The 24,787-nt window shown below is 34.5% G+C and overlaps 1 protein-coding gene and 1 pseudogene across 6 annotated transcripts; one reads left to right on the top strand and one right to left on the bottom strand.

Annotated features, from left to right (window-relative positions):
* Positions 1-487: 487 nt before the first annotated feature.
* Positions 488-24,206, bottom strand: LOC148802818 (putative disease resistance RPP13-like protein 1). Of its 6 annotated transcripts, none has more exons than XM_088899204.1 (8): positions 24,083-24,206; positions 14,331-14,363; positions 13,702-14,253; positions 6,733-6,895; positions 6,515-6,640; positions 3,621-6,426; positions 3,344-3,509; positions 488-1,091 (listed from the first exon to the last, which is right to left on the bottom strand). In XM_088899204.1, the coding sequence occupies exon 6, from the start codon at positions 6,316-6,318 to the stop codon at positions 5,278-5,280; it is 1,041 nt and encodes a 346-aa protein (XP_088755330.1). In that variant the 5' UTR covers positions 6,319-6,426; positions 6,515-6,640; positions 6,733-6,895; positions 13,702-14,253; positions 14,331-14,363; positions 24,083-24,206; the 3' UTR covers positions 488-1,091; positions 3,344-3,509; positions 3,621-5,277. The 6 variants fall into 6 exon arrangements, with proteins under 6 accessions (XP_088755330.1, XP_088755329.1, XP_088755326.1 ...); XM_088899203.1 differs by lacking the exon at positions 24,083-24,206 and adding an exon at positions 16,254-16,951 and having other exon boundaries at positions 3,344-3,503; XM_088899200.1 differs by lacking the exon at positions 24,083-24,206 and adding an exon at positions 16,254-16,951.
* On the top strand, positions 10,375-14,191 carry LOC148802819 (ABC transporter G family member 26-like; annotated as a pseudogene).
* Positions 24,207-24,787: the final 581 nt, after the last annotated feature.

Consider the following 24,787-nt stretch of genomic DNA (forward strand, 5'->3'; position numbering starts at 1 on the left):
AAAAGACAATAAAGAGTATAGGAATTAATAAATAATTAATTAACCAATGTTTAATTTGGTGTTCTTCTTTTGCTAGGATTGAAAAAGAAAGCAAACAGAATACAACTTGACTCATAAATTTCATACCATGAAATTATGAGCAATATGTGGCTGCATTCAATAAACCACTTGGCAAACTTGGGGTCATCAGATTTCGGCTTTACCTCCTTGCCTATGATGAATCCTAGCTTATCCCTTCCTCCCCTTCCTCCAATGGTAAGCTTCTCTGTTTGAGACCATTCTAAATAGTTTGTCCCATCAAATTTTACAGTGGCTATTATACCACTAGAAGCATGAACATTGGTCGAGAGCATCCCGGAAACAATTTATACCACAACACCTATCCCCTTAACCACCCCCCCCCCCCCAGCGGCCCTAGTCTCTGCTACAATAAGTCAGAGATCCTACGAACACCATTAGTTGGTACGAACAGGTAATTGTGAGATTATTTTATAAGAAAATGATTTCTAGTATTCCATTTCAAAATACAAAAGTAATAATCAAAGCATTTCTAGTATCATGTAATTCCCACATGTAAGCAAATCAAAACATCTATCTGGCTCACAAGCTTTTTTAAAAGAAAAGACTAGATTAGAAAAGGTTTCAAGGAGACCCAAATTCCTCCTAGACAGATTGCAAGTTTGCAACCAGACATAGGGGATTTGTACCTCCCCTGCCCATCTTCCAACCAAGAGCCAAGGCCAACTGGAGAAGGCTTAACAGGGACTCCACTTGAGGAGCCACTCCTAAATAACCCCTCCAACTGACCATGAACCTCCCCTTACCCCTTAACAATGAACAACCAGAAAACAAGAAAAAGGAAACCAGCTCTAGTTCCGATTTTTATTTCACAAAACATTTGGATCTAGTAAACAATGCCTAATTCTAGTTAGGCAATCTCAATAATCTTCTTTAACTGCAACACATGCCTCATGAGGGAGGTCTTGCATTGATTGCAAAATATAATCTCCATCCTCTCACATCAAAGCTTGCAAGAATATCCACAATTTGTGGTTGCCCTCTCTGTATTCGTGGAGAATTTCCACTTGGTCCTGTTACACATGAAAAGATACAGAAAGAGCAAAGAATATAAAATAAGTATATTGAATTGGTTAAGAGAAGAAATGAATTTAATCTATAATGTACCTGAATATGCTACTGCCATGATCCTATGAATGAACTTGACTCTATCTTATTTTCATCTGAAACATGCAAACTCATTTAATAGCTTGGTTTCTAAATTCTAAGTGGTCCACAGGAGTTCTGCAATTTTTAATGGGACTGAACCATGGTGTCAAGACAAAAATAAAAGGTATACCACATAAGAATAACTGCTGCTGCTATCCAGAATGCTGGTCCCTACATGATATAGACCTAACCTTTGGCAAATTTGCACAAGGTGGCTGCTCTCATATTTGAACCCATAGCCCATATTTCTCAACATGGGATTTTATCATTAAACGATGGTCCCTACATGATTCTTTAGATGTACAAGAAAGAATGTTACAGGCAAGATGTTCATCTCACACTAGTCAAATTTTGCCTTAACCTTACTTTATATATCTTTATAAGTTTATATATATATATATAGGGAAAATTCCCGATCAGTACCCTTTACTTTGGCTGAAGTGACAATTAGGTCTCCAAACTTCAAAATGCGACAATCTAGTACCCAAACTTTCAAAATGTGACAATCCAGTACTTTCCATTAACCAGTCCGCTAATCAGCTGTTAGGTGACATTTGAAAACTCAAAATTGCCCTAAGAATGCCATCTAATTTTCTTTATCAACCATCCAAAAATTGACAACAAAATGAACAGTCCCAAATTCTAGATTCTTCTAAACAGTCACCAACTTTGTTAAACAGAAGAGGCTAGGATTTGGGACTGTTCAGTTTTTTGTCAACATTTGGATGGTTGATAAAGAGAATTAGATCACATTTGAAGGGCATTTTTGACTTTTCAAATGCCACTTAACGGCTGATTAATGGACTGGTTAAAGGAAGGTACTAGATCATCACATTTTGAAAGTTTGGGTACTGGATTGTCGCATTTTAAAGTTCAGGGACCAAATTGTCACTCGAGCCAAAGTACAGGGTATTGATCGGGAATTTTCCCATATATATCTACATATCTACATATATATATCTACATATATATATATATATAGATAGATAGATAGATAGATAGATAGATAGATAGATAGATAGATAGATAGATAGATAGATAGATAGATATAGATATAGATATGTATGTGTGTGTGTGTGTGCATTGTTAGAAACCCAATGGTATAAACCCACCATGCATAAAATTTCAAAAATGAAAGTAGAATAGAAGACTGAAGATCCATAAAGGTCGACCTTGTCAGTTTTTTCTTTTTCCTTAGTACTCTTATCACATTAAGAACATCAGTAATTGATATAATTTTGAGATTCCGAAACCTATATTCATAATAACATTTCTACACTAAACAATGTGATGATAAAATTTTCTGAAACAATAAAGAGGGAAAATTGAATGGACAAAAAGAAGCTATGCAACAAACACAAAAAATAACACTTACAAGGAGTACAAAATAAATGTCCATATACAAACACAAATCACAAGCACAGAACTCATAAATTGAATAATTTCCTGCCATCATATTCATTCAAGTATTGGAGCAGAACAAAAAATTCCAACAGAGAGGAGTGTAAAAGCTCAATGCAAGGCTCTTCACTGTGCATTTCAAGCAGCAAACAGGCTTAATATTTTGCTATTATTTATCTGTTTGGACTTTTAATAATAAGGAAGCTTTTTGAAAAAGACTATACTGTTCCCACTTATTCTGTAGCTACGAATACAGACTTCAGATGTGTGCCTCTGACAATGACACCAAGATAGGCCCCATGTTTGGTTACCTGGTTAGATAACTCCTTCATTTAGTTGATGATGATCTATATTCCTTTTACTTTGCTATGACGTTTATAAGAGAAGAGGAAAAAAGCAAAATGCATCATCTAAGTCAGAACATTAAGGTTAACAAAATTCTAGTTGACTTTTCAATGTAATCGGATATTATAGCTGCTGTAATTCTTCAAATTACATAGGATACACACTAAAGAATTGTGTTGCATTACCCAAAAAATAATAATTAATTAATGTAACTTGGTGCTCCTCTTTTTGCCAAGAATGAAAACAAAAGCAAAAGACAGAATATATCCTTATTAATAAATTACATAGCACGAACCATTTATAAACAAGAGAAATTAATGAATAGAGCAATTAGTTTTTTTTTATAAGTATAGAGCAATTATTTTATTACCATGAAATATATCATCTGTTGTCACTTGATCTGCAAGGAATAAACTTGTTCAACTGGAACAAAGTGCAGTTGAACCCTAAAAGGTATTGCCCACAGAGTGGTTGAAATGAAATCACATAATTCTGAATTGGTAATAATAATGAGTGCACCTTGATTGAACCTGAAGCTACAGATAATACAAAAAAAAAAAAAAGAAGGCGTTAACATCAAGTCCAAAAATGAAGATAAAATAAGCCCATGGAATTGGCTATAAAGATGGAGTGAAATGATTACAAACCTGAAGAAATGGGTTGGCGTCAAGCTCAAGGACGTTGTGGATGGAACAGTGGTAAGGGATGATGACAGAATATGATGTTGAAAGTATGGGAATGTGAAAGTTGAGACTGTGTTTCCTTAATTAATTCTCTGTAGATCAGTAACACAACCATATATGAATATCTGGGACATGAGATATCTTAGCCCAATCTTCACCTGTATTGATTGAGCATCTTTCCTCTAATTGAGGACATTGCATAATTTGTAGATTTTGTAGTTCTGTTAGGTGCTGCATACCATCAGGTAAAGATGACACATTAGGACACCACCAAATAAGAAGCTGCCTAAGGGATTTGAGGTATCCCAGCTCCTCTGGCAGCCCAACCAACATCGGAACATGGTTAACCTCCAAATTTTCAAGGGATATAAGACCTCCAATGCCCTCCAATGAATGTAACCCTGTACAATATTCAATACATAGCGTAGACAGTTTTGTTAGACGATTCATCCCTTCAGGTAGAGATGACAGATTGGGACATGTAGATATATGAAGCTTTTCAAGGGATATGAGGTCTCCCAACTCCTCTGGCAGTCCAACTAATTATGGCATATCATCAATCTCCAAAACTTTTAGAGCGATAAGACCTCCAATGCCCTCCAACGAATGTAACTCTGGACAATTTACAAGTTGTAGTATTTGTAGTCCTGTTAGATTCCACATACCTTTAGGTAGAGATGACAGATTGGGACACTGCCGAATTTGAAAATCGCGAAGGGAATTGAGGTCTCCTAGCTCCTCTGGCAGCCCAACCAATTTCGGCATATCGTCAATCTTTAAAATGTTTAGGGCTATAAGACCTCTGATCCCCTCCAATGAATGTAATTCTGGACAATCTGCAATCTGAAGTGTCTGTAGTTCTGTTAGACACTGCATACCTTCAGGTAGAGATGACAGATTGGGACATTGCTGAATTTGAAGTTCTTGAAGGGAATTGAGGTCTGCCAACTCCTCTGGCAGCCCAACCAATTTTGGCATATTTCTAATCTTCAAAATTTTTAGTGCCATAAGGCTTCCAATTCCCTTCAATGAATGCAACTCTAGACAATCTGCAATCTGTAGTTTCTGTAGTTCTGTTAGACACTGCACACCTTTAGGTAGAGATGACAGATTGGAACACTGACTAAGACAAAGCTTCTGAAGTGATTTGAGCTCTCCCAGCTCCTCTGGTAGCTCAACTAACTTTGGCATACCTTCAATCTTCAAAACTTTTAGCATTACAAGGCCTCCAATGCCCTCCAATGAATGAAACTCTGGACAGTCCTTGATTTTTAGTTTCTCAAGATCAGTAAGGCACTGCATCACTGCTTGAGGACACAATGATGTCAAACTTACACTTTGAAATTTCTAAAATCCGGATACAACTCAAGCCATTCATCGCCTCCTCTGCAAAAGACTTTAGGTCTTCGCAGTGGGTAATTTGCAAAAGTGATCTCCTTACTTCAGGGCAAAAAGAAGTAGAAGAGGAATTTGTAATTGTTGCCGTTGGGATTTGATCTACTGTCCTGTTCTTCAGTATTAACTCTAATAGTTTGGCACTATAACCATCTAGTTTCACTTGTTCACCAGCTGGCATACCCCAAGGCTCTGCTGCATCATCATCATCATCTATTAATATTGATCAATTCTCCAAATTAGGCATGTCCATGAGTTGGAGATGCTTCAGGGATGGGAGGAATCCTTCTCCTTTTCTCAATTTACTGATAATATTCTTGAGGTTTTCCAATTTATCTAGCAATAGAACCTGGAGAAATGGGAATGGACCTAATAATTCAAGACATTCACACCTCAAACAGTCCTTTAACTCAACTTTCACTAAATTTGGGAGCAACGAGGATTTAATCATCCAAGAAGCATCTGGTTTCAGTTCTTGAACATTTGGGAGCGACAAAGATTTGATCATCCAAAAAGCATTCAGCTTCAGTTCTTCAACAGCAGGCATACCCCATGGAATACTTTCCAATTTAGGACAGTTTATTATGCTCCATTGCTTGGGAAGTAGAGGGAACAATGATAATGATTCTTGTGGCTCTGCTACACCATCATTAACATCATCTATTACTAATGACCAGTTCTCCAAATTAGGCATATGCATGAGTTCAAGATGCTGTAATGATGGGAAGAATGGTTCTCCTTTTCTCAATCTACTGATAATGTTCTTTAAGGATTCCAATCTAAATAGTCTTAGGACCTGGAGAAAAGGGAGTGGACCTGAGAAATCTAGAGATTTGCAGCTAGCACAATTCACTAAATCAACTTTCACTAGATTTGGGAGCAATGACGAATTAATCATCCAAGAAGCAAATTTCATCCCCCTATATCCCTCTATGATCAACTTCTTTATATTTTGATGTGGCTGCAATTGTTCCAATACATTTTCCTCCTCTATTGGTGCTACCTCATTATTCCCATACAAAACCCACAATGCTACCTCATCTGGAGCCACCGACGGTGTTATTACCCCATTATTCCAATCCGAGGGCCACCATGTTAATTTCAAGGATCGAAGATGTGGCTTATCCTTCAAGTTTGCTTCCTTGGAACCCATTCTATCTCTTACACGTCTAAGTCCCCAAATAGTAAACCCACCGATGAGTTGGTTCAGACCATGCAACTCCTTGATATGTTCCCCATGTAGCTCAAACCCACTGTCTGCTATCATCCTGATTATTGCAGTTACATTCACTTGGGAAGGATGGATCCTGAACAAAGAAATGGAAAAGAAAGCCACCCAAAAGCCCTGATCCGAATGTGCATATGTACCCTATTACTGCAATCATGAACATGTCAATTCATATGAGATAGTAGGCTTTAAGTACTCTTTACCATAAGATAAAATGGGTCAAGCGTAGTCAGACCTGCAGCAGTCTTAACTTTTGAAAAAGCCGTTGACACTAGAAAAGCCAAGGATATTTGCAAATTTACGAAGATGAAGAAGAAGGCAAACTGTATGCTGTAGTCATTGAGCGTGAAGAACTTTAACCCTGCGAGTTAAAGAAATCAGTACAACCTGAAAAGAAACCCAAGCAACAAATTAAAAATGAAAAAGGAAAATCCCCATCTGATTGCACTTTACCTATCAATGAACCAAAGATCACCAAACATAACATGTAAGCTGATGATATGAAAAGAAAATATGCATAAGAAATCATCCAATAGGGACCATCCCCAAGTCCATGCATTTTCATAATGATTCTTAGATTCAGTTCCTTCTTGTGAACAAGAGATGTCAATATTACCTACACCAAAAGGAAATCTTGAGAAGAAAATAACTTTTAAAAAACTTAAAAGGTTAAAAATAAACTGAAATGATGACAACTAATTTAGAATGAAAATACACCATAGAGTTTTAAAGTGTTGGAATTCACATATGGGTGGTGTATACTGATTGAAAGGGACTTGTATGCTGATTGGAATTCACATATTTGTAATCAGAAGATAAGCATTTTAATGTGTAACCCTACCTAGATTCAAATAGCAATCTAGACTAGATATGGAAAGTCAATCCATAATCCAACATGAATGGGAAATGATTGGATATCAATACACCCCCTGATCTGGATAGGATCTCAACCTGGATTCAACTAGGCTTTTTATATTTGGGTTTGGATACAGTTGCATCTGCTCAAGATCTAATCCATTTCATGTACTAGCAGCAATGCATATTTCTCAACCAAATTCAACAATTGTGATTATTTTTTGTACTGCAAATATGTACTGACCTCTCATAAATATATGTACTAACCACATATATTTAACATAAACATTTAATTCCTCACAGATCAGGACAGTTAAATAACCAATCAAGACAACAGTTGTACTAGGGGTGAAGTAAGATGTTTTAGACTTATCGATCAAAAATGGGAAAAAAAAAAGGCATACTTGAATATGGCAGGGGCTTCTCTATGTTTTCCCACCAGAATCCTGCTCATTATATGGGTGACATCAAGATAATCATCAGTCAGGGGCCCAATGTGAAGTTCACTGTTATCCTCTGAGGAGTAGACAAGGTAAGCCACACCGTCGTCATCTTTGAAAATCGTCCTGTCCCTTCTGTCAAAACCATGGGGCTGCATGCTGTAAAGGTACTCAAAAGGGCCTATTGGAGAATTGCTAACAGCAACACCCGCGGATGCTTTGGTGTAGTTGAGTGACTAAGTAATCATGCCCATATAAATCTCCACTCAAACCTTTCCCCAGATATCAGGCCACCGAGGCAAAATGAGGAACAGATTTCTCAGTTCAGCCCTCTGTGGCTTCTTATCTGTCCTTGTATTCTTCTCTGAACCCTCTCATCATCAACCACTTCCACCTCTCCCAAACCCAAGACTCCTGACTACCTACGCAGCTCTCCAGGCATGGAAACATGCAATTATGTCCGACCCAAAGAACTTCACTGCAAACTGGTGTGGTCCCCATGTCTACACCTACACCAGAGTGTACTGTGCACCGGCCCCAGATGACCCTCATCTATTCCTGCACTGGACTCATTTCAGACAATTATCCAACATTCCTTGCACTAAGAATGCACCCAGAGATCCAAACCTTCTTCTAATAACTAGCATTATATATGGTATTCAAAGGAAATAAGCACTTTACAAATCAAAATATAAGATAGAAGCATGAACAAAATCCCACAACATTTCTGCAAAAAGAAGCATGCTCTTCAGCTTCCTTAGTATTGGTCTTATGAGGGTCTGTAGATAAAATGTTCCAGAGATTTCAGTTTCGGGCATTCTGATATTCTTGTTTACTGCCTTTCTCTTTGACTGAGTCCATAGCCAAATTGGACATCCATGCTGTCATAAGAGAATATAAAGGAAAGTGTTCCAGTTGAAGGATGAGAGTTGGACATGAATGGTGTTTTTTATTACTGTTGATTTGATTAATTGTTTTAATCATCTTTCTTTTCTATTTATTCATTAGCAAGTACTGACAGTGGATGTGTAAAACAATTAGGAAAGTTGGTGGATGGTTGAGATGCTAGTGAGTAGCGACTGGCTTGAATTGCTGGCCTGCTTAGCAGGACTTGGTGGATGGGTTAATTTATCATGGCACAGGGATAAGGCCTCAACAAGTGTCTATAAACTGGTGATAAGGCTATTCCGTTCTAGGGTAGTAGACCAGACTCACCACCTATAGAAATTAGAACAAAACTTGTCAGTCTATAGTCAAACTATCAGCCTACAGAAATTGGTTCCTGTGTTCACTAGGGTCAGCAATGCTTAGTATATTTTCTATCTATGTTTAGCTGATATTAGCTATAATAAAAGTACTGATTTTTTAGATTGGTTAATATAAGTATATATTTGACTTGTGATTTTTTTCCTTTTAGCTAAAGGTGTACAATCCACTCAGAATTTAATCAATTATAATTATCCTTGAACACTAGAAATTTGTATTTGTGATAAAAGCTGGATTCTTGTTTTGATCAGCCACAATTAATTTTTTATATAATTATATATTGTATAACTATCATGTTCCAAGCACCCCTTGAGGGCAGATAGCCTTTTCTAGCCAAGCCACCACTAAGAATTACAAACTCCATCATTGGAGAATTAATCCTCAATACTTCTAAATTCTATTCACCCCTGCCTCAGTGAGGCTACTGGCATAACATGGTGTTCACTTGAACCAAGGGGACCAATTGGGAAAAAGGATCCATGTGGAAGAATGACAAAACTTCAGAAAGGGTACTGAGCTGACCTTGATGAGGACCATCATTTGGGGCTAGAACTAGCACCAATCCTATAGGGTGTATGCTTCACTAGTTCACTTCAGGTTTGAATTTCTGACACACCAACACTAATTCACGTTTGACTGGTTAGATATGCCTGACCACTGAGGCCTTTCTAGCCCAGCAGAGCTCAACTAGATTGGGGCCTCCTTGCCTCTATGTCCAGAGGCAAACAGGTGGAGTCTTTGCTATGTAACCTACTCCAGCCAATTTCCCAGTCAACTGACAACGACGACATTAGGCAAATATAACTTGTGATTCACAAATATTTACATAAAAGTACTGTTGTGATCAGGACTCAAGGGTCTTGATTCCAAATATATAACAAGGTGCCAAAAATGCTCAGACGGGCTATCCCATCAGTTGTCAGCAGTTGAGACTAATAGCTCTATACTTATTACACATAAAAATTTAGATGCAATTGTACGTTTTCAAATATTATTTCATGTCAATACTTCAAGTTGAAACTTGAAAGCTAAAACTCATTGCTTGTGTCGTGCCATGTGTGCTGCTATAATCGGCATACAAGTCAACTCAAATAATTGGCCTACTGTTGCATGAAAAGAAAAAAGCCATCGATGCAGAAGACTACTGAACCAGAAAATTGCTCAAACGCTTGCTTAGAAAACTATTCTCCATTTCTTTTTTCCTTAATGGATAAAAGAACAAAGTGATATTAGCTGTCCTTCTTATTTGATGGAGAGAGAGAGAGAGAGAGAAATCATACTTCAAATGGGGAAGTAATTTAATACCTAAATGTATTCACTTCATCTTACCTTATCAATATAACAAAATAAACAAAACTGGATGAAATACATACAAGTGAAATTTACAGAACCATTGGAAGACATAAAAATCAAAACTCCCCAAAGAAAAAGGTGATACAATATCATCCAGAAACCCTGTGAAGGCACACTTGAAGGTGTGGAATATAAGGTAAAAAACAGGCACACTTCCTCCAGAAACCCTGTGAAGGCTATGATGTCTCAGTTGAACTTGGTCCAAGAGAACTACAAGCACATTTTGAAGGGTGCAACAGGAAGCATAGGCCCTGGAGAAATCCTTGCTTTGATGTGACCTTCAGGTAGCGGAAAGACAACCTTCCATATAATCCGGCTCTTAAGAGGAGGTTAGCCAAATTAGAAATCTTGTCGCAGCTCAGGTCAATGATTTAATCTATTTTTCATGTGTATTAGTTTAATTCCAACCTTTGGGGTCTGTCCCAGATGAACTGATCCAGCTCAGCTATCAGCTTAGCTATATAATCACCATAATCTTTTATATGAAGACTGTATTTTATATAATACTGGAGAACACTTGAATTTACAGGATCGGATTTGTAACCCAAGATGATGTTGTCTTCCCTCAATTAAAAGTGGAAAAAACCTTGGTTTTTGCTGCATTTCTCAGACGTCCTAGCAACATGAGCCAACAACAGAAGTTTGCAAGAGTAGATATGATTGTGAAGGAACTAGGCCTTGAGAGGTTTGTATGAGGTTTCTAATGCAATTAGATCTAAATTTCTCCATTGAAAATTTGTGATGAACACTCATGTTATAAGGTCTAAGATTAATTAGATGAAAATGAGGCTTGAATGTGTATGAAGTGATTTACATGATTACAAGTTATAATGAGTAACTGTGATTGCCCTCTCTTTTTCATCATATATGTCGCCATGCAAGAATAGGAGGAGCATTTGTGAAAGGAATATCTGGAGGCGAAAGGAAAAGGACTAGTGTTGTTTATGAAATTCTTATGGATCCCTCATTGTTGTTGCTTGATGAACCCACTTCAGGCCTTGATTCCACCTCTGCAAATAAGCTTCTTCATATTCTTCAAGGAATTGCTAAGGTAACGTTTTCTCTTTTATACTTCCTAGAACTGAAGCTTGCTAGAGAGGAGGATGACTACTCTAATGGTTGCACTCAGTGGATCCATAGGCAGGAAAGACAATTATCATTACAATTCATCAACCTTCAAGTAGAATGTTCCACATGTTCAACAAGATTTTGCTCATATCAGAGGGATGTCCTCTGTATTATGGGAATGCTAGAGAATCCATGGAGTACTTCTCATCATTGAGGTTTGCACCTCAGATAGCCATGAACCCTGCAGAGTTCTTGCTAGACTTGGCAACTGGGCAAGTTAACGACATAAGTGTCCCAAAAGACTTGGTGACAATTTCTATAATATTTGGTTTTTCATTTCCATTTTATGAGTTACAACAGCAGTGACTAAAGGACATTAATGTTGCTTATCTTGTGATGAAATATCAATCTATCAGTATGTACAATTGAAGTACAAAGTCTGGGTGGAACCTAAAGAAAAAGCAGAGAACCAATGCCACGGAAAAGATACCACAGCACCTTCAGTTAGCTATTCAAGTTAAGGAGTGGACCATGAGTTGGTGGGAGCAGTTTATAATATTATCAAGGAGAACATTTAGAGAGAGATACAGAGGTTACTTTGATAAGCTAAGGTTTGTGCAGTCCCTTGCTTCTTCATGACAATATTCTCTCAGTACTATTGATTGTAGTATAACAAGCCAAGTAAGTAGAGAACCTACAAATAATTTAACTGGGTCGTCATCTGTCAAGTCAACAACTAATCTGATCTAATTCTGTACTTAGGGAGTAGGGGAACTCGTTGCTGATGCTGTTTTAAGCATCAAAAGAGCTCGGATGATTGCCTCTTTGGTCCTAATGTTGTTTCTCCTCACTGGAGGTTACTATGTCCAGGTACTCAATCATACTTGTATCAGCAACAGTAAATGAAAATTTCCTTAACAAAGAAATATAGAAAAACAGTGTTCCAGATAAGGAAATAAATACCTGGAGTTGACATTTTAGATTTTCACCAGCATTTCATTCAGACATTTTTTTTCTTTCTATTATTTATTTCATTTCTTTCTTCTGTGTCTTTTGATGCTTTTTATTTTGGTTAACAGTCACTCAAACCTATCATGTTTTTGGAAATATATGGACTAGGGAGAGGCTAGATAAATAATTTAAACCTGAATGAACTATATTCAATTACAACCCTGAATAAGAAGGAAATTAGAAAGGAAATAAATCTCTATAAAAGGTAAAGCTCTACCTCAGAAAGGCAAAATTTAGGTACAGCAGAATGGAAGAATAAAATTCAGGCTGCTGAACCCCGCTGATATAAGGAACCCAGACAACAATTACATTATGCCTTATAAGAGCTATAAATCTAGATCAAGTGCTTATTGAGAGGGTGTTCAACATCTAGGTCAGCTTTCAGTATTTTACTTCTAATAAAACAGGCCCACACATTCTTCAAAAACAGTGTTTTTTAAGGAAAGAGACATTTGGGAGAAACTAAGGCCATTTGGTAACTTTTACACTTTGCATTATACCAGCTTTTTTGTGAGGGAAAACTCTTTTCAATTTTTGAAAGATATCTTTATCATCTATGAGAAACTTCTCCAATGTGATCTTGTTTAACACTGCTTGTTCCAAGCCTCAAAGGAGGGGGGTTGTGTCAGCCTGTCGGGTTGAGGCTCATTCCAAAAGGTATATAAGGTAGTCTTGCCTTGAGTCTCAACTTTGAGGCTCATTCCGAAAAGTATAAATAACACACTTGCATCACTCTTTGGGGAACTGTTGAGAATGGCTAGACAGGGGTGTTTTGGTTTTGGGGGGTAAACAAGCCTTATACTAACAAGTAGTGATTTTCTTTTTCATGGAGTTACGAAATTCTCAATTCAATTTGGAATAAAAACTTCAACTCATATAAGAACAATTGCTTATGCAATTTGCATCATCATCTAGTGAAGTTTTTACTCCTGGTCCAAGGGTATTGCGACACTTGTCCTAGTGAAATCTCAATCATTCTAACATTTATCAATGACATACTAAAAATGATTGGTTAAGCACCAACTTTTACTTTTGTCACAAAAAACATGTTTGCTCTTCTACTCCAGGAATTAGACTCTTTAGGATGTTGTGGTTCTCAACATGGGATCCTAGTTAATGTAGCTCTATTGATGCCACAAGAAGTTGAATGAAAGCGGAAACCCCACACTTCAGCCCAAGTTCACAATTTGTTGGTATTTCAAAGGATCTTTAAAGATATGAGACAATGAAAGATACTCATAGTTATAATTATTTATATGGAAGAAATAGAGTTAAAATATTAATTATTAGTATAGATAAACAATGCATTGGTTCAGCGGAGTGCAAAAACTCTCGCAGGATTTTGGCAAAGGCTAAAATTAGATATCTAATTCAGGACTTCATATTCAAAGTTTAATCAAGATCAGGATTCTGCATTCGCGAAATTTACCTCGGGCCTGGTGGTGCTGACACCTCCAATTGCAAAGCTGGAGCTTGGATTCAGAGGTGACAAGCATCTTTGGCCGTGAGATGCATTATGTTACTTTGCAAATGCATCATACAAGAAATAAGGCTATAAAACACATCCACTCCAATTGTTTGTAGTAAAATCAAACTAAAACAATCAGCATTTAAGGTAAAGAGTTAGAAAATTATTGAGTGGAGTTCTCCACTCACTAAAACATTTTCTTATATAAAACTGCAACTCCAAATACCACCACACATGAAACAGTGATTACAGTTTTCACCATCGTCTTCCTCATCTCTTTTATCTCTTCGAGTATTTCTCTCATCAAATCCTTCAGTTCCCTAATTTCTCTCTTCACTTCCCCAATTTCTCTCTTCACTTCCCTGAGCAAATCCTCGTTTCCCTCCTTTATTTTGTTTTCAATGTACTCCATTTCTTTCATCGATGTTTTCCATGCAGCATATTGTCTCTTCTCAGCTTCTTCAACTGATTCTTTGACTTCCTCTGTTTTGTCATCGATTTTCCTCCCCAAATCTGCAACTCCAGATAAACAATAAAATAAGAGAAAGAAACCTAAGTCAAATGAAAGAAATAGAATATATTAGTATTACCTCCCTTTGCTCCAGTGGCTCCCTCTCCTGCTTCTGTTGCCATGAAAAAAAAAATGTAAGAGAAAAAAAAAAGCTTGAAAAGAAAGAAACGTAGAGAGAAATAGAGCTTAATGAAATGAGAGAATGGTAAGGTAGACATAATAGAAGGACTCATTTTATAAGTAGTTGTGGGCTCTTGTTTGAAAACAGATCGGTTCGTTACGTTTAATTTAGTTTTGCCAACCGAACTGGTACCACCAATTTGTCTATTTTATTAACTGAATCTGATTGAGATGCATATAAAACTAATGTTTTAAAAAATGATTCGGAACCAGAGTCGTTCTAGCCACCATTTTCTAGGTCGACAGCTGTGAGTAGAGGTGTAAAGTGGTCCACACTTTGTGCAGGTCGTGTCGTGCTGGCCCGCAGGTCGTCACGGGTCGTGCTGCCCTCCCCGATGAAAATTTTGGGGGTTGGCCCGACACGGCCCGTGGGTCGTGCCAGGCCGTGCATCGGGCCAAAGCTATTTATTTAAAACAAATTGACAAAAAAACTTAAAATTTTAATTTTATATGAATTTTGTGTATAAAATTGCTTATATATGTAATAATTAAATAAATTAGTATAATAAAATTAAAAAAAATATTTATTTTATTAATATACTATGTACTATATATTATTATATAATTATAATTTATATAATATTATATAACTATATATAGAATATATAAAATACATACATATATATATATATGGGTGATGCTGGGTTGGGATATGAGTTAGGTTGTGTCGGCCCGCAGGCAACACGGCCGGCTCAGTCGTGTCGTGCCGTGCCGTGCATGGCCGAGCCGCGGGCGACATGGCCCGATTTACACCTCTAGCTGTGAGCATTAGGAAAACGGCTCACCTAGGTTGGAAATAGAGTCACCATCCATTAGATATGAAAATGGAGGTGATGGGACCTCCAAGAATGATTTTCAAAACCGTTTGGTTCTAACAGTGACTCCAAAACCAGTTCGAGTAAGACTCGGATGGGAGAGGAAAGAAGTTAGGCACCCCTCTCCCGAGTCCAATTGGTGGGGCCCACATGGGATTTCGCAATAAGCACAAATTAGAGCAAACAAACCATTGACCAAGAACAATTAATAGACAATGAAGCTAAACAAACTCATGAACAAACTATCACAAAAAAAAAAAAAAAAATCCTCTACTTAAATATGTCTTTATTTAATTTCCTTTTTCTTTTTAATTGAATTTTTATCATTTGCTTATGTTGTTTTGTTATAGAAACCTATTTTTATTTTTATTCATTTTTTATTTTCTATATATATATAGAATCTTTTAATATTTTTATTTTTATTTTTATTGATTTATTTATATATTTATTTTATTATCTTTTTTAATTATATTTAAATTTTTACTTTATTTTTTATTCTTTTATTTTTATATCATTTTTTCTTCATTTCCTTTATCCTTCCCCTTTCGGTGACTTGTCCCCTCCTACCACCTAAACATGTCTAAATCTATACTAACCTCACCTTTCAACTTTGATCTAATTTAATTAATATTTTTTTTTCCTTTTTTTCTTACCTTGTCATTTGTTCCCTCTTGTCATCTTTGCTCTCACCTTCCCCTTATTCATTGAATTAATTTTATTTACAAATATTTCATCTGAGATGAATGACCCTCCGGTGACTGAACGTGATAGCCACCTCCGACCATATCTCCCTATTACCCAATAACTCAGTGAATTCGACATCTCTTACTTTAATTTTAGTTTCAAGAGGTAGAATAGTTAGATATTAAATCAATATAATATCAACAGGGATTTGTAATCAATATAATTTTAGTTTCAAGAGGTAGAATAGTTAGATATTAAATCAAATCTTGGCAATATAGTAAGAGGAAAAACAGTTTGTGAAGAGAACCTTGGGAGTAAGTTACCTGACAGCATTTTGGCCCGAGATGATCGTGTAGTTCCTAAACTCTGGTGCTAATCTGATTTAAAATGGGGAGAGGAATGACTCTAGCTGCCGCTTCTAATGATCTTGGTTGATCGATGACAATGGAGAACAGAGGACCTTTGACTAATTTTGGGAACCGAAAGGATGAAGGGAACTGATGTTGTTGTTGGGGAATAGGAATGATCTGATAAAAACGGTGAGAAATCACCGAAATTTTGATGAAAACAAAATAAATTTCACAGTTAAGAGGTTTTCCCCGTGATTGGTTCTACTTCAGAGAGAGATTGAAGACGACCTGAAAGTGATGCCGGTCAGGGAAAAGGAAGAAAGCAAGTGAAGGGAGAAGAAAAGGGAAGAAAGAAGAAGAAGAGAGAGAGAGGGAGAAAAGAAGAGAGAGAGAGGAAAGAGGGGCCCAAAAAAGATTGAAACGAATTTCGCCGCTGGTTCAGCATCCAGAGGTAGAAGAAGGTGAACAGTGCCTCTCTTCGAATTGGAAAAAAATGGAAGAAGAAGAAGAAGAAAAAGGAGAAGGAGAGAGCGAGAGAGAGGGAGAGAGAGAGAAGAGATCGATGGCCGGTGATAATGCAGCCGCCGCTCAGGTACTGTTTGAACAAGAGTGACGATGAACAGTGTATCCCTCGATTAGGGCGAGCGTTGGATTTCTAGAGGGGGCGATGGCAGCTTCGTAATTTTTAGGGGATCCAGGGGTATTTTTTGATAATTTCGCAGTATCGGATTCTCGGGTAAAAGTCGGTTCAGGGGGTTCAAACCAGGTCCAATAATGAGGGGTTTGGGTTAAGAGTTAAAATGTAGAGGTTCGAGGTGCGTCCGACCGCATTGAGGGTTTTGTGTGTACGAGCTGGTGTTATTGGCTGAAACGGAATATTTTGAGTGAATGGGTAAATTGAGGAACTTTTGACTAAAAATTGGAAGGATGAGATTTTGGACATTTTGAGTTAATTGAAAATATCGGATTGGTCCAACTCAATCCAACTCGACCCAGATTTGGCAGATTTGGAAGAGTAGTGGTTCATTCAATCTAGAGCCTTAAAATGGAGCCTAGGTGTGATAAATGGACGAAAAAAGGTATTTTGGGCTGAAATTTTATAGGTCGGTATTTTAGAGTATCTAAGATTTGGTGGTAATGTCTGATCAATTTAGGAGTGTCGAAATGGTAGGAATTTAAGTCATTTATAAGATCCAAAACAGAATATTGGTTTGATGCAAGAGTAAACGAGGGAATTTTCAATTAAAGCTTTGTGGGCAGGTGTTTTTGTGCATCTACATTTTAATGATATGGTCTGATTAGTTTGTATGTGTTAGGATTGAGGGGATTTGGGTTATGAGGGTATAGGCTGATAAGAGGGCTTGGAATAGAATCTTTGTTTGATGAAAGGGTAAATGAAGGAATCTTGATATGAAATTTGTGGGTAGGTACTTTAGGTTTTCTAGGATTTAATGGTGGCGTCTAAACTGAGAATTGAGGTGCAAATGGGTGTTGATTGGAGTCATCAGATTGGTTTCAAAAAGATTTAATGGTGGATCTAAGGGTTTTTGAGTTGAAACTCGAGTTCTTTGTATTTTTCGATGAGTGACCGGAAGGGTTTGATCGGGTGTTCAAGGTGAATCAGAGGGTTCAGGGGGTGGGCCGCGTTGGTTCAAAAACCTTGTATAATGTCGGTTCAAAAATCAGGTGTTAATAACGGCAGTTCAAAAACCTTGTATAAAACCATAAAACTAATTTTAAATGCATTTCAGTCGATTTAATCGTTTAACCAAACTAAAATCATTCTTTCTTGAGGGAACTCCTTCATGTCTCCTGCGTGCTCACTAATATTCCACCATGCCTACTGTATTCTTTAGATCAGTGAAGGAGAAGGGGAAAAAAGTAAATGAAGAAGAGAAATGGAGTGGATTATGGCAATTAGACTTGTTCATTGGCCGCGTCGGACCGGGTTCGGGCCAGGCTTTGCCTTTATATTAGAAGAATATACTCAGGCCTGAACCCAAGCCCGGCTTAACCATCAGGCCTAGGTCTTGAGCCCGAGCCCGGACAAAAAATTAGAAAAATATTTTTTCTTTTTTATTCAATTAAAAACTATTTTATTTATATAAAAAGATCTCAAAACCTAAAAAACAATGAAAGATTTTACTATTACTTGAAAAAATAAAGAAAAAATATGTTATATATATTTGTTTATTATATAAAATATATTCTTATTATATAATATATTATCAAGTCGGGCTTGGGCTCGGGCTAGGCTTTTTTGAGAAATCCCGAACCTAGCCCAAAGAAAGGTCAGACCCAATGTTTTAGACTCGAGCCTGTAGGCCTGAAATCTTGTCCAAGGTTAACTTAAATCGAGCTGGGCCAAGCCGGTCCATTAATAGGTCTAATGGCAATAGCAAAAGGAGAGGATGATAATGAACAAAATAAGAAAGGAGAAAAGGGAAAGAAATGACATGAAAAGATAGAAAACTATTATGTAGAAATAGAAAAAGAAAAGAACGAAACAGAGAGACCGGTTGCAACTATCTAACTGACCTAAGGTGGAGATAAGAAGAAGATGATGAAAGGGGTGGGAAAGAGGAGAAGATGAGATGAAATGAAATAAAATAACAATGGAGAGAGGAAAGAAGAAAAAATAATAGAAAATGTTGTTACTTGAGAGTGTCAATCTAATTGTTGCTCCTTAGCCGTTTTATGTTATTTTAAATGATTTTCAATAATTATTAATTGATACAAGTAAAATAATATTTTTAATAGTTAATAAACTATATATATATATATATATATATTTTTTAATTATTACATATTTTTGTTATTTGGAAGCTTTAATACCTCCACATTATTTAATTTAACCTATTTTTCATTTTTCAGTAATGTTTAAAAATTTTAAATTATTTATATTTTATATTCTTATCATCAAGGATTATTAAGCCTATTATAATTATTTTTGTGATTTTGATAGTTTTTTAAAGCTATTACATAATTTCGTTATTCAATTTACTTTTTATATTTTTTAATAATATTTAAACCATGATTTCGTTATTGAAGTTTTTTGTTTAAGAAATTTTTTAAATTTAATACATAACTTTGTTATTTTAGATATTGAAAATTTAGTTATGTAAAATATTTTGTTATTTAAAATTTAAATAATATTTTATTGAAATTTGTAAAAGAATATTTAGTTATGAAATTGAATAATCTGTAAATTATAATTTATATTGTAATTATGCAATTTCGTTATGAATTTTATAAAAATATCAAATTATTAATAATCTGAACATTATTAAATATATTATAATTATTTTTGTGTCTTTAATAAATATTTTAAAGTTATTACATAACTTCATTATAGTATTTAAGTATTTATTAAAATTTTTCACTTCAAACTTTGTTAAGTGAAAGGTAAATAATAGAAATACTAGACAATTGTTTTATATATTAACTTTTTAAATAATTAATAATTCTTTAGACTTTATATATTATTTTTCACATTTTTTGTAATAAAAATAACAATAATTAATTTCAACTAAGGTCACTCATCAAATCGATGAAACCAACCAACCCGAAAAGGGATAGGTAAGCTAAGCCAAACGAACTCTAAGAATTAAATGGACCCCATGTCTTTGTTTGTGTGCAAGCCCAAAGCTTATCCAAGCCCATTTTAACCTCGACTTGTGCCATAATTTTTTGCATGTATTATATTTTATTTTATTTATAAATGAAATAATTAGATTTTTATTATTGATGTCATAGGCCAGACTCATTACTCATTAGGCCTAAAAAAACCATAAGCCTAGCCTGGGCATGTGTAGGTCTAAGATTGGGTTTGCAATCTAGGCCCGAGGTGTGGGTTGGGTTGGGTTGGGCTTAGGTTAATGCACTTACCATTAGTACTAAAATCAGCCCAGCCTAGCCCGACACATTATCACCCCTAATGACTTAGAATGGTTTGAACCATTTGACTTGAATGGTTGAACCGGTGACATGCAACCCAGTGGCAAAAGTGGGTTAGTCTCTGAATCAGTTTTTAAAACATTAATCGATATAACTCAAGTTGTCCAGTTTCACTAATGGTCAGTTAGTTTCAAGTGACCAACTCCCCAGCTCAACCAAGTCAGTTTGGTTGGCCAAATAATTATAATCAAATCGAACTAACAAGTGAACTCTTTTAATTTCAAATAAATTAGTAGTATAATCAATAATTATTGAAAATTTGTAGATAAAATACATAGTTAGTAAAAATAAATTTATAATGAAAATACAATAAATAAATAATAAAAATATATTAAATACAATAATTACAAGAATACAATAAATACTAAAAATGTATTAGATTAGATAATAAATAGTGTAATATTCAACAATATTTTAATCTCTATTAAATATTAATTAATTATAAAGAAAATACATAATTACTAAAAATAAATTTCTAATAATGATACAGTAAATCTAATAAGTACAACAAGTTAAAGTTAAAAATAAATAAATAACAACAATTTAGTATTCAATAATTATTGAGAACTTTCTATTAAATAAGAAAACAAAAATAGATTTATACATAATTATTGAAAATACAATAAATAATATTTTTAGTACATATGAATATATAATAAATATTGCTAAAGATTTTACAATTATTATTCATAAAAGTTATTTTATAGAATTATTAATTGATATGAGTGAAATAACATTACTATTATTAGTTCATTATTAATTGTAATTAATATTCTATTTTTAATATCTATTAAAATTATTTTTTTGAAATTTATTACATAAATTTGTTATTTGGAAGATTCAATACCTCTAAATTATTCAATCTATTTTCATTATTTCAATAATATTTAAAATTTTAATTTACTTATATTTTATATTCTCATTGTTGAATATTATTAAATCTATTATAATTAATGTTGTGTTCAAGGTTCAAAGTATCTGAAATGCTATGCGTATTGGAAAGGCAAATTTAAGAGACATCAGGATACACCTTGGATACGCATGGATATGCACGAAAAATTAAGATACGCAAGAAAACACATGGAAATGCTATAAATACTCTAATAAATCATAAATAAACATTAATGTGACTAAATATAAGACATAAATGAACTATTTATGCATAAAAATAACATGTTTTAGTGGGTTTTTTTGAAAAAAAAACATATTATAATCAATAAACGGGAAGTCGGGAACGAAAACATACTATCTAATTGTGGACATTATAGATCAAGTAATTTTTTTTCATGTTTTATTCTATTTTTTTAAAAACTAAACAATTATTTATTTTTATTCAAATAATTATTTTGCATGTTTTATTATAAAAATTAAATTAAAATTAAGAAAAGTAAAGATGTAACAAAAAAATGAATGGATTTATGGACATAATAGGTGAAATAATTATTTTGCATATTTTATTCTAAAAATTAAAAATAAATAAATATCAATGTTTTAAAACATGGGGGCATTCCACTACCTAGAGACATGAAGCATAGTTCAAAATGCAAGAGGCGTAAGCCTCTTCGAACACAAAGAGGTCTTTAATAAAAATCTTTTATAATAAGAAAAATAAAAATGCATAACAGTTGTAAAAACGGGGGGGGGGGGGGGTCTTGTCGAAGTGGAGGCGAGTGAGCGAAGTGGAGCGGGACCCCCTTAACTCAAAAAAATAAATTGGGCTACATCAAAAAGGGGGATTGGGGGCTGGAGGGCGAAGCCCCCCAACCGAAGGGACAGGGGCAAACCACTTTCTTTCTCCTTATCTTTTCTAACATTGGCTTAAAATGTAAAAGAAATTTGAAAAAATATATTTATTTTCACTCCTTTTTTCACAACCTTGAAAAACTTATTAAATCTTACAAATTTATAGATCCTTTGACAAATTTTTACAAGATTTGTGTATTTAGAAAGGCTAAAAACCTTTTTGAAGGGTATGGGAAAGAAAGAGGGCTTCTGAAATGGGTTTAAAAGCCCTCTTTCGAAGGGAGTTTTATTTGCGATTCCGCCATAGTAAAATTGTACTATATCGGTTGATCGGTAGCGTATCGACCGATACGGTGCCGAAACGCACCGATACTCAACGATATGGGCATGATACAGCATGTGGTAGTATCTCTAAGACAAAACTATTTATAATTTATGGCCACTTTTTGTAATTCATTTATCCAAAAATTAATTAAGGTATTAAGTGGGTAGTTTCTGAACAGTTATAATTCATGGTTTCAACACGGTATTAATTTTTTAATAGTTATAAGTGGGCAATGTCTGAAGTGAGAGTAAAGGACATATATGCCCCTTTTATACCCATTGTTTGCTTAGCTAAAAGGGTAAAAATGTCTAATGAAAAATCTATAAAGAAGGGTGGGGGAGAGGATAAATAGGGAATAGAGATAATTTCGTAGATAAACTAGAATAAGAGATAATTTAAGAGAAAATAGGGATAGTGGTGTTGTATGGTTAGAGATCAGAAAAACAAATCTCCCTTTCTTTATCCATTAGTTGTTTGGGAAAATGGCATGGAATAAAATAAAATAAAAAATTTAAAAAATGAGAAAAAAAGATATACTTCCTTAGTGTGTGTGTGTGTGTGTAATGAGACGATAAGCGGGGATGGGGAATTTTCATATAATGATATGATAATTTTTATATTAGGTCCTTCTAAGTAGGAATGGAGAATTTTCATGATGTTTTTATGAGGTATTAAATGACCTACACCATTTGATATGAATAGGACGTACAGTAGTTACACTAGTGGCAATAAAAATGGAGTGATATATAAAGTTCTAGCTTTCTTCTCAAAGAGTTTGAGACTAAAAAGTATGAAATCTCACAATTCTTATCTTATTGCCAATGGAGTTGGCCAAAATGCAAAGAACATTTGTGCCTAGTGGACTATTTTGTTGAGAAATTTAACTACTTTACCACTACATTAGTTGTGGGCTAAAACTTTGAATCACAACCCTCAATGTATTAATTTTTATTACTTTACTTTTATGATTTATCTTATTTAAATTTTTAAAGTTTAATTTATACAATGTATTCAGAAGGTGGAGAGAGAGATAAAGGGTTAGATAGTCCATTGGGGATGTGAGATAATATTTAAGAGATGCTTTAGGAAAAATTACATGGAGGAGATAGTTTAAGAGGAATTTTAGGAAAGGGTAGGTTTTAGGAGTTATTCAATGAGATAACATAATTAATTAGGGAATTAAAAATATTAAAATGAAAAAATGAAAAAAAAATACAATGAGGATTTGGAGTCTAATGTGGATTAAAGTTAAAGGGGATAACTTGATTGGTCGAAGCCTGTCCAATACAATGTCTTTTAGGTATCATAACTTTTGGATAAATAGATATATAGATAAATTTATTTGTGTGGAACCATGATGATTATGTGTGTTTGGGGATGGGGAACAAATATCTATATTGAGAATGACACACTTATTATTAAAAATCCATACATCGGCTTTGGTTTTTCTTTACCTCTCTCTAATGACTCTCAGCTTTCAATTTCCTTCTTATTTCCTATCAAACCAAATATATCTTAAATTGCATTAAGAAGATTAATTGCTTCATATTCATGACATGAATAATGAATTATCTAAATTTATAACAAAAAAGTCTAGATGTAGAGTTGCAAATGATATATTAGTTTAGAATAATAACAAAAGCACATTAAAATATTCATTATAAAATTTGCAATTCATACATATAAATGAATCTTAAAAAGGAAAAATAGTAACAATAGAACAATGAAATGTAGTTGGAAAAGAAAAATGGGATGGGTCCAAAGTCTTTGGCCTTACCTACAATGAACGAACATGAGAGGAGAGTTCAGTTGTGGTGAAAAATTTCAATGATTCCTCTACCTTTGGTGTTTAGGCTTGACGCATGCTTCAATTCAGTCTTGAGAGAGAGAGAGAGAGAGAGAGAGAGAGAGAGAGAGAGAGAGAGAGAGAGATCCAAACAGTGAGGTCTGTCTATTTACTTCATATATAATATTTGTTGACTGTTTACAATGAATAGGTGCTAAGAAAATGGAACTAAATAACAAACTAAATACACTTGAAATGAGAGATTCAAAATTTTGGTCCTTAATGGTCGGTGTTTTTGAACGGGTTAGAAGTAACGGAAGGGGAATGGGTTCAAGATCTTATTACCAATAAATTTGATAATTTTGTAAAATTATTATTTTATCAATTATGGTAATTTTAGAGAAATTTAGTATAGCACAATTTTATTAGCTTACAAAATTAATATTGGTGAATTTGGACAAATTAGTTTTGATAATTTTGGTAAACTATTTCTGTTCAATTTCGTAATTAATTTAGATATACTATTTTTGATAAATTTGGTAACTAATGTTTGTAGATTGGTTTTGGTAATTTTGTAAAATTCATTTGCCAAAAATATTAATTAATAAAAATTTTGTAATTTACCAAAAAGATTAATTTTTAGTAAATTAATATTGGTTAACTATGAAAAGTTAATAATTTATCGAAATTAATTTT

The sequence above is a fragment of the Nelumbo nucifera genome, chromosome 2 (genome assembly GCF_055504915.1).
Source record: "Nelumbo nucifera cultivar China Antique chromosome 2, China Antique-T2T, whole genome shotgun sequence".
NCBI lineage: Eukaryota > Viridiplantae > Streptophyta > Magnoliopsida > Proteales > Nelumbonaceae > Nelumbo > Nelumbo nucifera.